General features: G+C 50.7%; 1 protein-coding gene across 1 annotated transcript in view; it reads left to right on the top strand.

The window, feature by feature from the left end:
- LOC123452495 (deaminated glutathione amidase, chloroplastic/cytosolic) overlaps positions 1-14624 on the top strand; it is a 56778-nt gene that overhangs the window by 36064 nt on the left and 6090 nt on the right. Inside the window, exon 5 of the mRNA XM_045129152.1 lies at positions 13896-14008. Within this exon, the coding sequence (XP_044985087.1) occupies positions 13896-14008 (113 nt within the window). The remainder of the gene's footprint in view (positions 1-13895; positions 14009-14624) is intronic.

The following is a 14624-nucleotide window of genomic DNA, read 5'->3' as shown; positions in this document are numbered from 1 at the left end:
AAGCTTTGACAGGTGCGGCTTCGTGGTCTTGACGTGCACCACGCAGCCAAAAACACGCAGGTAGCTTACATCGGGCTTGTATCCGTGCCATACCTCAAACGGCGTCCTACCGTCGACGCTCTTCGTGGGCGAGCGGTTGAGGAGGTAGACGGCGGTAGCCACCGCCTCCCCCCAGAACCTCGCCGGCACCGCCATGGCTTTCATCATGCTTCGTGCGGTGGCGATGATCGTCTGGTTACGGCGCTCCACGACGCCGTTTTGTTGGGGTGAATACGGCGCCGTCAGCTGCCGTCCCACGCCTTCATCTGCGCAGTACGCAGCGAACGTGGCCACCGTGAACTCTCCCCCTCGATCCGTGCGGAGCAGGCGCAGCTTGCGCCCTGTTTCCACCTCCGTGCCGGCCTTGAATTGCTTGATGGCCGTTGCAGCCTGATCTTTCATCGTCAGAAGTGTGAGCCACATGTGGCGGCTCAGGTCGTCGACTAGCAGAAGAAAGTAGCGACGGCCCCCTGGCGTCGCCGGCGTGATCGGACCGCAGAGGTCGCCGTGCACCAGGTCAAGCAGACCCGTGGCGCGCTTCTTCGCCTGCTGCGGGAAGGAGGCGCGGCGTTGCTTCCCAGCGAGGCAGCCGTTGCACAGCTGCCCCGCATGGTCAATTGCGGGCAGACCGCGCACCATGTCACGGCGCGCTAGCTTCTGGAGAGCGTCGAAGTTGAGGTGGCCGTAGCGCTCGTGCCACCTCCAGGATTCGTCACCGCGAACCGCTGCGAGGCAGACTGGTTTGGCGATGACGAGCGTGACGATGTACAGCCGATTCCGCGCCCTTGGCACCGTGGCGAGAAGACGCTCGCGCCGATCGTGGAGCATGAGGTATCCGCCACGGATTGTGATCCTGCAGCCGTTTTCCTCGAGCTGCCCGAGGCTGATGATGCTGCTGCGAAGGCGAGGGATGTGGTAGACGTCGGCTAGGGCGAGGTGGTCACCGTTGGCGCACGCGAACAGGACCGTGCCGCGCCCCTTGATCTCCACCAGCGATCCGTCGCCGAACTTCACCGTACCGGTGACGGTGGTGTCCAGCCCCGAGAAGGCAGAGAGGTGCCCCGTCATGTGGTTGCTCGCCCCTGTGTCGAGGAACCAGGCGTCGTCGTGGCACGGGTCATTGGCGAGGAGTGCGTGTTCCTCCACCACTGCACTCCCCGCACCGTCCCCGTTTGGCTGCGTCGTTGGTGCGTTTACTTGCGCCATCATTAGTGACGGGCCGTCGTCGTCGCTGATCGTGCAGCTGCGGATGAGGAGGGCGGCCTTCTCTTCTTCTTCGGCCTTGGCGAGGTGTGCCTGTGCACGCGGCTGCTGCTGCCCCTTTCTCTCTCGCCGTGGCTCCTTGCAGTCACGCGAGATGTGCCCTGCATACTTGTTACAGTTGTAACACTTGATTTGCGACATATCGCGGTCAGAGTTCCCCTTGCCGTTCTGCGGCTTGCCACGGCCTTTCTTGCCGCTGCCGCCGCCGCCGCCGGAGCTGGAGCCTTGCTCCTTCATCTTCTTGCCCCGTGCGATCCATTCCTTCTCCGTGAGGAGGAGTTGGGACCCTGCGCCCTCCGATGAGCCGCCCCCGTACCGCTTTTCAGCAGAGGAGAGGCGGCCGATCAGCTCCTCCACGGATAGCTCCTCGAGATCGAGTAGCGTCTCGATCGAGCAGGCTATCTGTGAGTACATGGGGGGAACGGCATTGAGAATTTTCTCTATGATTTTTACCTCCTCCACTGTGTCACCCAGGGATCGCAGGTTGTTGGCGACGTTCGTGGCGTGGATGGCGAAGCTGTCGAGCGTCTCGCCGTCCTTGAACACGAGTGCCTCGAACTCCCTGCGGAGGCGCTGTGCCGTCGCGTTCCGTGCGCGGTGCACCCCCATCTTCATCAGCTTGATCGCCTCCCACGCCTCTGCAGAAGTGGACTTGGTGGCGAGGATCGGCACCAACTCCGGCGGTACTGCTCGGATCAGTGCCGATAGCGCCGCCATGTCCTCGCGATCCCCTGGCTCCCCCATCTCGGACGTGGCCTCCCAGAGGCCCTGCGCGCGCAGGTTAATTTTCATCACGTGCGCCCACTGGATGTAGTTGGTGGGCGTCAGCGTGGGGTAGATGATGTGGAAGCCTGCGCCGGCGTCGCGGATCACGCGCTCGTGGACGACGACCTCGTTGCCGCCCCTCCAAACCACGCTCCTTCCGCGCGCTCGCGTCGTCGGCGTTCGTGACGGCGACCTCGTTGGCGACTTGCCCCCTCCTTTCTCCACTGCCTCTCCCTCCTTGCTGCCGGCCATGGCGCCCCAGGGAACGCGCGAACGCTAGCTCTGGTACCAATTGTCAGCCAGCGGCAGCAAGATCTGTGGATTTCAGAGCGTGGGAGAGTTTGTTTTGCGTTGCGTAAAACCTGCAACTTTTCTGTTCTTCTCTTTGCTATTTATTCTGCTGAATTACAGGGAAAACGGGGTGATCCAAGCTTCTCGGCATGCCATCCCATGCCAGCTCCCCACTACCCACGACACACACTCGCTTGACTTCGTGCCATCCCATGATTCGCGCATGGCGGCTGACCTATCCAACTAAACTTGATAAGCAAGCTAACTACCCTAGCGAAAGCAACGACCCGGCTACTGCACGAACAGGCTCGAACAACAGCTGGTTTATTCTCTAACTGAAACTAAACTGACAGCTAAACAGGCGCAGGTTTACAGAGACAACATTCCCATGGCACAAGTCTGCCCGCAGATTGATCCACCAAGTACTGGAAGTCAACTCGTCCGAGCTGCCTTACTGACAAAGGTAGCCCTAAATATTTTAGCGGAAAGGTTGCTCTCTTGGCTGGGAGCCCATGGAGGATGTTGTCAAGATCAAGGTTCCGACACCGGATTGGTACTACCGAACTTTTTTGAAAATTGGTGCAAAGGCCAATAACCTCCTCAAAGCCTTTCAGAATGGTGGCCAGGTTGGCCACGTCATCCTTGATTGGCTTGACGAAAACAGCAGCATTATCAGTGTATAGGGAGGTCCGGACGGTAGAGCCATGTCCCCTAACCTTGTGAAGCAATCCGTGCGAGGTGGCAAGGTTCAGGAGTTGTTGCAGTGGATCGATGGCAATGACGAATAGTAAGGGAGAGAGAGGGTCACCCTGTTGAAAGCCTTGGCCATGCAGAATTGGCGGCCCTGCTACCCCATTAAGGAGGACTCTAGAGGATGAAGTGCGAAGGAGAGCGGTGATCCAGTCTCTGAAGATGCTCGGAAAACCTCTCCGCTGAAGAAGGTGCAAGATATAGTCCCAACTCACCGAGTCAAAAGCTTTGCGGATGTCAAGTTTAAATAGCAAAGTGGGTGTCTTGTTCTTGTTCAGGCGACTGGCAAGGTTGCGAACATACATGAAGTTATCATGGATACTTCTCGTCTTTAATGAACGCACTCTGGGAGTTGGAAATTAAGCTGGCCAATGGCCATGTGTGGCCCGAGCCTAAGTGCGAGCATCTTGGCGATAATCTTGGCAATGGCATGAATAAGGCTGATGGGTCTGAAGTCGGTGATGCCTTCCGCGCCATCCTTCTTAGGCAGAAGCACAATGTTGGCAGAGTTGACCCAGTGAAGGTTGGCACTTTGGAGTGACCCAAAGTAGTGAATCACGCGCATGGCATCCTCCTTGACAATCTCCCAGCAGTGTTTGAAAAACATCCCGGTCCGGGAGCCTTATCCTTGGGCATTTGGCTAATGGCGGTGCTGACCTCTTCCTCCGTGAAGGGGTTCCCAAGACTCGTCAAATCCACGTCAGGGAAGTCCAAATTGTCCCAGTTGAAATCCTTCTCTTTTCTACCACCCCCGCCCAAGGTATCAGAGAAATGCTCGGCGATGATCTCCTCCTTCTGAGCATGATCCGTGATCCAACCATTATTGTGCTTCAGACGATGGATGTGATTCTTCCTTCTACGCGCATTTACCCTTAGATGGAAAAACTTCGTATTGGCGTCACCTTCCTTTAAATTCCTGATCCTGGAGCATTGTTTTTTTCCTCGTGCGCTCAATGACCGCGAGGCCAATAACCCTTCTCTTGAGACCAGAACGGAGTAGGAGCTCCCCTGCGGACAACGCTCTCGTCCCGTGAGCCGAGTCTAATCTAAGGATAATCATAAGGGCTGCATGAAGGTGGATCTTGGCCTGGGAGAAAAGTGCCCTGCTCCAGTTGGAGAGATGAGCCCCGGTCTTTCTCAGCTTGTGGAAAAGGTTCTGACATGGCTCATGATGGCCCGAATCCTGTTGCCAAGCCTCCCTTACCACATCCTGGAAGCTTGGGATGGAGACCCAGAAATTTTCAGACTTGAACGTGCGTGGCCTTCATGGTCCACAGTCGTCGGCGAGAACCAGCGGACAATGATCCGACAGGGACGACGATAAGGCATGGAGAACATGCGTGCCCAAATAAATGTTCCACTCGTCGATGCAGAACATGGAGTCCAGCTTGTAAAGTGTCGGATTTTGTCGCTCATTACTCCAAGTGAAGCGCCGGTTCTGAAGGTGACCCGAGCATTGATGTTCACCATGAATGTGGCCAAGTTCCTCCTGAAGTGAAGCTGTCATGATGGCCACATTCTTGATTAACCGCATGCAATCCCGGGTGACAAGTATGAAATCACCGTGTCAGTTGTTTTTCACAGAAAATAAATTTCCAGATTCTCCCAAGGTGTTCGGTTGCAATGGGATAACCAAATCGATGCACACTCCTAGTAACCCATCTATGTTGCTACTTCTCCTGTTTGCCACCATCATCAACAGTAGTCACATTTTTCTTTTCTATTCATGAAGAACGTGATCAATCTCAAGATGATGATCTTGGTCATGACACTCGCAGGCCGCTCGCGAAACCCTCCTTGCACCAACTTGTAATTCCTCGGACTTGTAATTGTGGTGGGCGCCACCCCTGTCTTGTCTCTTATTTTCAAGGAAATATGTAACAACGACATGAAAGAGAGTAGATGGTAAAATGAAATTAAAGAAAACAGATTGAAGTTGAAAACCACCACATTTATTAAAAGTGGAAGAAATCATTTTTAACCACATAAAACAGTTACAGCCAAAAGATTATTGTATCAGGTAAGAAAACCCGATAAATCTCATTTACCAATGGATATTATTTAAAGTACAGATTCGTGCATCTATATAGTAAACACATTACGGATTTATCATCTAATATGTACGAATGTATGAAGGAAAGGATATGGATTAATAGTAAAAATAATTACACTTCCAAATCACAGAAATCTTGTGATGATTGTTTTGTTCGTGATCATAGGCCATCAGTTAACAAACTGGATCCTCGGGCAGTCAATTGCATCTTTATTGGGTTTCTTTGGGACAAAAAGGGTACAAATGCTAGAGTATGTATGAGAGGATGACTTTTGTGAACATGGATGTGTTACATTCCATGAATCGGAACCTTTCTATGGTGAGAAAATTGATCTCACTGTCATATTTGAAGGACATGAACAATCTCAGGTTGGTGAAATTTGTCAAGAGGTGGAGAGTAGTTTTAAGAGTTATATTATGTTCCTTGTGTAGCCTGTGTATTCTCCCGTTGTCTGAGGGGTTTCTTGCGTATTTACCACTTGTACATGTATATGTATATACTGGCCTTTGCCCCCAGGAAATACAAGTTGCCTATTTCCTAATGCCCAATCAGGTGATCTTTTGGATAAAGAAAAATATCAGTGATTGGTGGGAAGATGTTGTACTTGTGTCGTACACAACCAGACGTTGCATTTGCAGTAAGCGTTGTTAACAGATATATGCATGCGCCTAGAAGTGAACATCTTGAGGCAGTATATAGAATCTTGAGATACTTGAAAGGTTCTTCTGGGAAAGGACTGTTGTATAGGAGTTATGGACACCTTGTGGTAGATGGTTATTATTGTTAAGCTTCATGCACTAGCCAACGCAACCAAAAGTCCGAACTAATGGAAATGCTAGTGCAATCCACATATACTGTAACAATTATGATGTTGATTGGGCTAGCTGCCTGACAGGAGATCAACTTCATGCCATTGTGTTCTTGTAGGAGGAAATCTAGTGTCTTAGAGAAGAAAGAAACAACCCGTTGCTTCCAAATCAACTATAGAGGCTGAATTCAGAGCCATGTCTCAGGGACTGAGTGAGTTGTTATGGACAAGGAATCTATTAGAAGAGCCGAAGATATTGAAGAGCAGTTGTATAAATGTACGGTGTGACAACAGGTCAGCAATTAATATAGCAAATAACCCAGTTCAACATGATAGAACCATACTGTTGAAGTGTATATGTGGGTTGCCTAGCCCTTTCCATCAATTTGGACTTTTGGTTGCGTTGGCTAGTGCATGAAGCTTAACAATGTTAGGAAAGCAACTTATCTGTATTGAAGGCTCAAGGGGCATATATATATTACCCATGACTTGAGGTGCAAGGAAAGTAAACATAGACTAATAAGGACTCCTAGACTAATACTAATAGACTAATAAGGACTCCTAGACTAATACTAATACTTCCTACCCCCCCCCCCCCCCCCTCAAATGCAAAGCGTATGCAATAGCATTGCATTTGAAGAAGTGTAATGCTAAAAAAAGAATTGATAATCCAAATCCGCGTCTTGAGAGTGTCATCGTAGCATGAAGAGTCTTCAAAACTTGTCGAGTCGCCGAAGGAGATAACGAAGAGATGGCACATCAGAGGTAGACACCGCATCACTTGAAGATACAAGATAAGTATCAAGAGAAGATGGGTTGTCAAAAGAAGATGACACATCAGAGGAAGACACCGAAGAGATGGCACATCAGAGAAAGACACCGCATCACTTGAAGATACAACATAAGTATCAAGAGAAGATGGGTTGTCAAAAGAAGATGGCACATCAAGAGAATAAAACATTGTGCAGAAAATCATAGTCCACGACAACCGACGGCAAAAGAAGCTCGGCGGTTAAGGCACGATGGACGTAGATCGACAATGCAAAAGAAGTCTAGAAAATCCTATAGAAAACAACAAGGGCAAATAGGCCACAAAAGTTGCATAGAAAGGATCAGGACCGGAGAAAGGCTGACGGACTAAGGTATGGTGGACTCGCATGGCATGAGAAAACACAAAATATCAACGGATTTGGTGGACGTAGCTGAATTATGGAAACTAAAAGAACTAGGAACAACGGGGACATGAGCACCACGTAGTAGCAGGAAACATCACCACATAGTATAGGAGGAAGCAGCTAGCAGCAACACGTAGTAAGGCCAGCTTGCGACAGTAGATGGAGCAGCATGCCAGTAGCAGCAGAACGTTACACCACGTTGTAGCAAGTGGTAGCTAGCACCAGCGGGCAGCATGGCGTGCATGCGGAAGTAGACAGAGGAGCACGCAGAGCAGCATGCACGCTACCAGCTGCTCCGGGAAGAGACTCGTGCACGTCCACAGGGAAGAGACATACGCTCGGGATGCAACTGGAGGCGGAACGGCAACAGCTGCAGGAGGGCGCCACTTCCTTGCTCGAGGCAGGCAGCATCCCGACGGCCGCATGAAGGGTGGCGACCTCATAGATGAAGGCGGCGGTCGTCGATCTGGAAGGCCCGGACCGATCTGGATCCATGCGGCGGCTGGGGGCGCGAGATCCAGATGAGGCGGCGGCGGCTGGAGGCGGCGGCTGCCGGCTGAGGCGAAGGTGGCGGCCGCGGCGAGCCAGGAGGCGCAGACGGCGCGGAAGCTGCGGAGGTCGAGGGAGGGGAGGCGTGGGACGAGCAGCAGGAGAAGTTCTCGTGGAGCCCCGCCCAGTCCGCCATGGCCGCAGTCGAGGGAGCCGCCGGATTGTCGTTGGGCAGCACTGACCACGCAAGAAAAGCGCGAGATTGGATCGGGAGGGCGAGTTGCTGCGCCCGAAAAAAATTAACCTAAGCTCTAATACCATGTTAGGAAAGCAACTTATCTGTATTGAAGGCCCAAGGGGCATATATATATTACACATGACTTGAGGTGCAAGGGAAGTAAACATAGACTAATAAGGACTCCTAGACTAATACTAATAGACTAATAAGGACTCCTAGACTAATACTAATACTTCCTGGACTAACCAACGCAACTAAAAGTCCAAACTGATGAAAAGGGCTAGGCGATCCACATATACACTTCAACAAGTGCCGCTAGAGCTATAGAGAGGTTAGTCTCCACACCCCTACAAATTCATTTGCTCTTTTCATACTGATGCATATCTTCCGCCAACTATCTGAATGATACTGCAATGACACTTGACAAGTGTTAGAGTTATAATATAAGTCATGTACCCTTTTGTATTTATCCCAATATATAAGGGGTTTCCTGCATATAGTCCATCACTTGTACATGTATATTATACCAGCCTATGGCCTCATGGGAATACAAGTTGCATATTCCTAACATGGTATTAGAGTTAGGTTAACTTTTACACGTCGCAACTCGTGTTGTTGATCCGCTCCCGGCCAGATCGATCCCGTCGAGCCGGCCTCTCTTTCCCGTCACCAGCCAGATCGATCCCGCAACTGCTCTATCTTAGGCCTCCCCGATCCGGTTGCCCACACCAGAAGCCGCGAGATCCCGTCGAAGCTGCGTCGCCAGGGCCTCCCCGATCCGGTTGGTTGCCCGCACCAGAAGCCGCGAGATCCCGTCGAAGCCGCGTCGCCAGGGCCTCCCCGATCCGGTCGCCAGCGGATACCAGGGCCTCCCCGATCCGGTCGCCAGCAACCAGAAACCGCGTCGCTCGATCCCGTCGTAGCTGCGTCGCCCGCACGAAGCTGGTCGATCCCGTCTCCCTACTGGATCTCGTGATTGCTGCGGCGGTTACGGCTCTGCTCGATCTCGTCAATGTCTGCTCTGGTGGTTACGGCTCTGCTCGATCTCCTCGTCTCCCCTGCTGGATCGAGGCCCTCTAGAGCGATTATCTCTGCCGTCGACGCGGGTCTAGATCCCGTTGACTGATTTCTATTCCAATTTTTTTTTTTTTAAAATGTCTGCTTCATCGGGCTACGTTGTTGTTCCTCGTTGTCCGGTGATCTTTGATGGCACTATTTACACCGAGTTCATTGGCTTCATGCGCATTCACATGCGTGGCATCCGTCTATGGGGTTTTCTTTCTGGCGAGGTCTGCTGTCCGCCATGTCCGGTTCCTCCCGTGGCTCCCACTCCGTCAACCCCACCGGCTCTTCCCGCGGATGCTTCTCAGGACGCCAAGGATGCGGCTAAGCTTGCTGATGAGGCCGATATCCGTGCTTATGATGAGAAGGCTTTGGCTTATGAGGAGGCTCTTCAGACGTATCATGGTGCTCTGTCTGCTTACACCCAGTGGCTTGATGATGATGCTCGTGCTGCAGCTGTTCTCACTGCTAGCGTTCTGCCTCAGTTTGCCTCTGAGTTTCTAGGCCTTCCTACTGTGTTTGAGATGTGTACTCGCCTTCGTCAGCGCTATGAGCCCTCGGGTGATGCCTTATACCTCTCTATGGTCCGTCAGGAGCATGCTCTTCAGCAAGGTGACTCTACTGTTGATGACTTCTACGCACAGAGTTCTGCTATCTGGCGCCAGCTTGATTCTCTCCGCAGTGCTGGTTGTCGTACTTGCCCCTGTTGCTAGGCTGTCCAGGCCGATTTGGAGTTTCATCGCGTCTACGAGTTCCTGTCTCGGCTCCGTAAGGAGTTTGAGCCCCGACGTGCTCAGTTGTTTGCTCGTGGTCGTATCTCTCTCATGGAGGCGCTTTCTGAGATTCGTGCTGAGGAGACTCGCTTACGTGGTGCTGGTTTGCTGGAGGTTCCCTCGGTGCTCGCTGCTCGCTGCTCGGTCTTCTTCTACGCTACCTGCTGCACCGACACCTTCTCGCTCGAGTGCTCCGCCGCTCTTGCCCACTCCTTCTGGAGGCTTAGGTCGCCCCCGTCCACATTGTGGCTACTGCAACTATGATGGTCATATTGAGTCCCACTGCTACACGAAGAAGAAACACTTGCGCAAGGCGCGATCATCATCTACAGAGACTTCGTCATCTACCTCGACAGCTTCAGCCATCGCTCTGACTGAGCAGGATATTCTGAGACTTAAGCGTCTGCTCGCTGCTTCAGGTTCTTCCTCGACGGGTACTGCTGGTTATGTGACTGAGGCTTCCCGCACTGAGCAACCACCTTCTACACAGTCAGGTACATCCCCATGGGTTCTGGACTCTGGAGCTTCCTTTCATATGACTTCTAATTCTTCCACTCTGTCCTCTCTTCGATCGCTTGATTCTCCTGTTCATGTCCTCACCGCTGATGGTACTCCCCTTCCTGTTGTTAGTAGAGGCACTCTTACCACTCCTTATTATGTTCCTGATGTTGCTCATGTTCTTCGACTTACCATGAATCTGTTTTCCGCTGGTCAACTTGCTGATTTTGGTTGTCGTGTCATCCTTGACCTTGACTCTTGTTCTGTCCAGGACCGTCGCACGCACACTCTGGTTGGGGCTGGTCCTCGCCGCCGTGATTCTGAGGGTCTTTGGGAGTTGGACTGGCTTCATGTTCCTTTCGCTGCACACTCTATCGCCAGTTCTTCCGCTTTGGTCGCCTCGGCTACTGGTTCCTTCCAGCAGTGGCATCATCGGCTTGGTCATCTGTGTGGTTCTCGTTTGTCGTCGTTAGTTCGTCGAGGTCTTCTGGGGTCTGTTTCAGGAGATGCCTCTTTAGATTGTCAGGGTTGTCGTCTTGGCAAGCAGATTCAGTTACCATATCCACATAGTGAGTCAGTGTCTAAGCGTCCTTTTGATTTAGTTCATTCCGATGTATGGGGTCCGGCTCCCTTCGCTTCGAAAGGGGGTCATAAATACTATATTATTTTCATAGATGACTTCTCCCGTTACACATGGCTTTATTTCATGACTTCTCGTAGTGAGGTGTTGTCCATTTATAAGTGTTTTGCTGCCATGGTTCATACTCAGTTCTCTTCTCCCATTCGTGTGTTCCGTGCTGACTCCGCTGGTGAGTATATCTCTAAGATGTTGCGTGGTGTTCTTGCTGAGCAAGGGACTATCTCTCAATTCTCTTGTCCTGGTGCTCACGCTCAGAATGGCGTGGCTGAGCGAAAGCATCGTCATCTTCTTGAGACGGCTCGTGCATTGATGATTGCTGCCTCTCTCCCGCCTCATTTTTGGGCTGAGGCCGTCTCCACCTCCACCTATCTCATCAATTTCCAGCCTTCTGCTGCTCTACAGGGTGGTGTTCCTTTCGAGCGTCTTTTTGATCGTTCTCCCGATTATTCGATGCTTCGCTTGTTTGGTTGTGTTTGCTATGTTCTTCTTGCCCCCCGCGAACGCACCAAACTGACCGCTCAGTCTGTTGAGTGTGTCTTCTTAGGCTATAGTGATGAGCATAAGGGCTATCGTTGTTGGGATCCTATTGGTCGTCGGATGCGTATCTCTTGGGATGTGACTTTTGATGAGTCTCGTCCCTTCTACCCATGCCCATCTTCCTTGATTTTTTCCGTGGAGGATATATCTTTCCTCACTTTTCCTGACACACCTATCACATCTGTCGAGCCTTTGCCTCTTTGTTCCGCTCCCTCTGCTTCTCCACCTCCAATCGATTTGTCGCCACCATCTTCCACGGTCTCCTCGTCTAGCATGTCACCAGATTCTACACCTTCATCTCCGATGACTTCTTCGTCGCCCCTCCCCGATTCTATCTTGGCGATTCCTCCTTCCATTGTTCCATCTTTTCCTCAGTGTTACACTCGTCGTTCACGTTCTGTGGATGTCTCGTCCTCCTCATCTCAGCCTACTTATGGCTTGCGTTCTTGTCCTCGTCCGCCTGTTGATCGCTTTGGATTTTCCACCGCTGGTGCTGCCGTTCTTGAGCCGACTACTTATCATCAGGCTGTTGTTCATCCTGAATGGCAGTTTGCGATGGTAGAGGAGATTGTTGCTCTTGAACGCACTGGTACGTGGGATCTTGTTTCCCTTCCTCCCGGAGTGCGTCCCATCACTTGTAAGTGGGTCTACAAGGTTAAGACTCGCTCCGATGGTTCTCTTGAGCGTCACAAAGCTCGTCTTATGGCTCGTGGTTTTCAGCAGGAGCATGTTCGTGATTATGACGAGACTTTTGCTCCTGTGGCTCATATGACCGGCTCATATGACCATTGTTCGTACACTTCTTGCAGTGGCCTCTACACGACACTGGTCTATCTCTCAGCTTGATGTTAAGAATGCTTTTCTTAATGGTGAGCTGCGTGAGGAGGTGTACATGCAGCCACCACCTGGGTATTCTGTTCCTGATGGCATGGTATGTCGTCTTCGTCGCTCTCTCTATGGCCTTAAGCAAGCCCCACGCGCCTGGTTTGAGCGTTTTGCATCTGTGGTGACTACCGCTGGTTTTTCACCCAGTGTTCATGATGCAACATTGTTTATTCACCTTTCTCCTCGTGGTCGGACTCTTCTTCTTCTCTATGTTGATGACATGGTCATCACTGGGGATGACCCCGAGTATATTGCCTTTGTCAAGGCCCGCCTTAGTGAGCAGTTCCTTATGTCTGATCTTAGACCTCTTCGCTACTTTCTTGGGATTGAAGTCTCTTCTACCTCTGATGGCTTCTTTATATCTCAGGAAAAGTATATCCAGGATCTTCTTGCTCGTGCTGCTCTTACTGATGAGCACATTGTTGAGACTCCTATGGAGCTCAATGTTCACCTTTCTGCTACTGATGGTGATCCCCTGCCTGACCCGACGCGTTATCGTCATCTTGTTGGCAGTTTTGTTTATCTCGCTGTCACTCGTCTGGATATCTCTTATCCGGTTCATATTCTGAGTCAGTTCGTCTCTGCTCCCACATCGGTTCACTATAGTCATCTCCTCCGTGTTCTCCGATATCTTCGGGGCACGATCTCTTACCGTCTATTCTTTCCTCGCTCCAGTTCTTTACAGCTTCAGGCCTATTCGGATGCTACGTGGGCTAGTGATCCTTTAGATCGCCGTTCACTTTCTGCTTACTGTGTTTTTCTTGGTGGTTCTCATTGCCTGGAAGATGAAGAAACAGGTTGCAGTTTCCCGTTCGAGTGCAGAGGCTGAGTTGTGAGCGATGGCTCTTTTGACGGCGGAGGTGACTTGGTTACGGTGGTTACTTCAGGATTTTGGTGTTTCTGTCACTACACCGACTCTGCTTTTATCTGACAGTACATGTGCTATTAGGATTGCGCGCGATCCTGTGAAGCATGAGCTCACCAAGCATATTGGTGTTGATGCTTTCTAGGTGCGCGCTGCTGTGCAGGATCAGGTTGTTGGTCTTCAGTATGTGCCTTCAGAGTTACAGTTGGCGGATTTCCTGACGAAGGCCCAGACTAGAGCACAACATGGCTTTTATCTCTCCAAACTCAGTGTTGTTCATCCACCATGAGTTTGAGGGGGGGGGGGTGTTAGAGTTATAATATAAGTCATGTATCCTTTTGTATTTATTCCAATATATAAGGGGTTTCCTGCATATAGTCCATCACCTGTACATGTATATATACCGGCCTATGGCCTCATGGGAATACAAGTTGCATATTCCTAACAACAAGATCTTTGTATCAGCAATTGGGCATAAGCTCAAAGACCACCTTATGCTTCTTCTCTATAAAATAACATATCCAGTAGCCTTCAAATTTTCTTGGATCATTAGGAAATTGTGTAAGGAAAATTTGCACTTTTTGTACGTGCAGCCAACCAAGATGTTTTTCCTTGAAAAACCCTACTTCCAGCCTAATACGTATTGACCTGACTGTGGAAGGGATTCAATATAGTGTTGTAATAGTACCTGCAGATTATTTGATTGAGTTCTAGTTCACAGATTTATATGTGATTTCTCATTTTATGTTTACTCACTTATCAGGTGATACTGTCCTTGTGGTGGATAGCCCTTTTGGACGATTGGGGCTTACTGTTTGCTATGATTTGAGATTTCCAGAGCTTTACCAATGTTTGCGTTTTAAGCATCAAGCTCAGGTGTTGTGTATTCCACTGTACTGCACTCAGTTTATAATACTCCCTCCGACAAAGTTGTACTAAAGCTGCGGCAAGTAATATGGATCAGAGGGAGTATTTAAGATAGCCTTGTATTAAGATGTTATTCATCATACATTCATACCCTTCGGAATGTTCAGAAATATTGCATAATTTTTGAGTCTTTTCTTTGATGGCACTATTTACACCGAGTTCATTGGCTTCATGCGCATTCACATGCGTGGCATCCGTCTATGGGGTTTTCTTTCTGGCGAGGTCTGCTGTCCGCCATGTCCGGTTCCTCCCGTGGCTCCCACTCCGTCAACCCCACCGGCTCTTCCCGCGGATGCTTCTCAGGACGCCAAGGATGCGGCTAAGCTTGCTGATGAGGCCGATATCCGTGCTTATGATGAGAAGGCTTTGGCTTATGAGGAGGCTCTTCAGACGTATCATGGTGCTCTGTCTGCTTACACCCAGTGGCTTGATGATGATGCTCGTGCTGCAGCTGTTCTCACTGCTAGCGTTCTGCCTCAGTTTGCCTCTGAGTTTCTAGGCCTTCCTACTGTGTTTGAGATGTGTACTCGCCTTCGTCAGCGCTATGAGCCCTCGGGTGATGCCT

This window comes from Hordeum vulgare, chromosome 5H, assembly GCF_904849725.1.
Source record: "Hordeum vulgare subsp. vulgare chromosome 5H, MorexV3_pseudomolecules_assembly, whole genome shotgun sequence".
NCBI classification, from domain to species: Eukaryota; Viridiplantae; Streptophyta; class Magnoliopsida; order Poales; family Poaceae; genus Hordeum; species Hordeum vulgare.
This window is presented reverse-complemented; position numbering and strand designations above follow the sequence as displayed.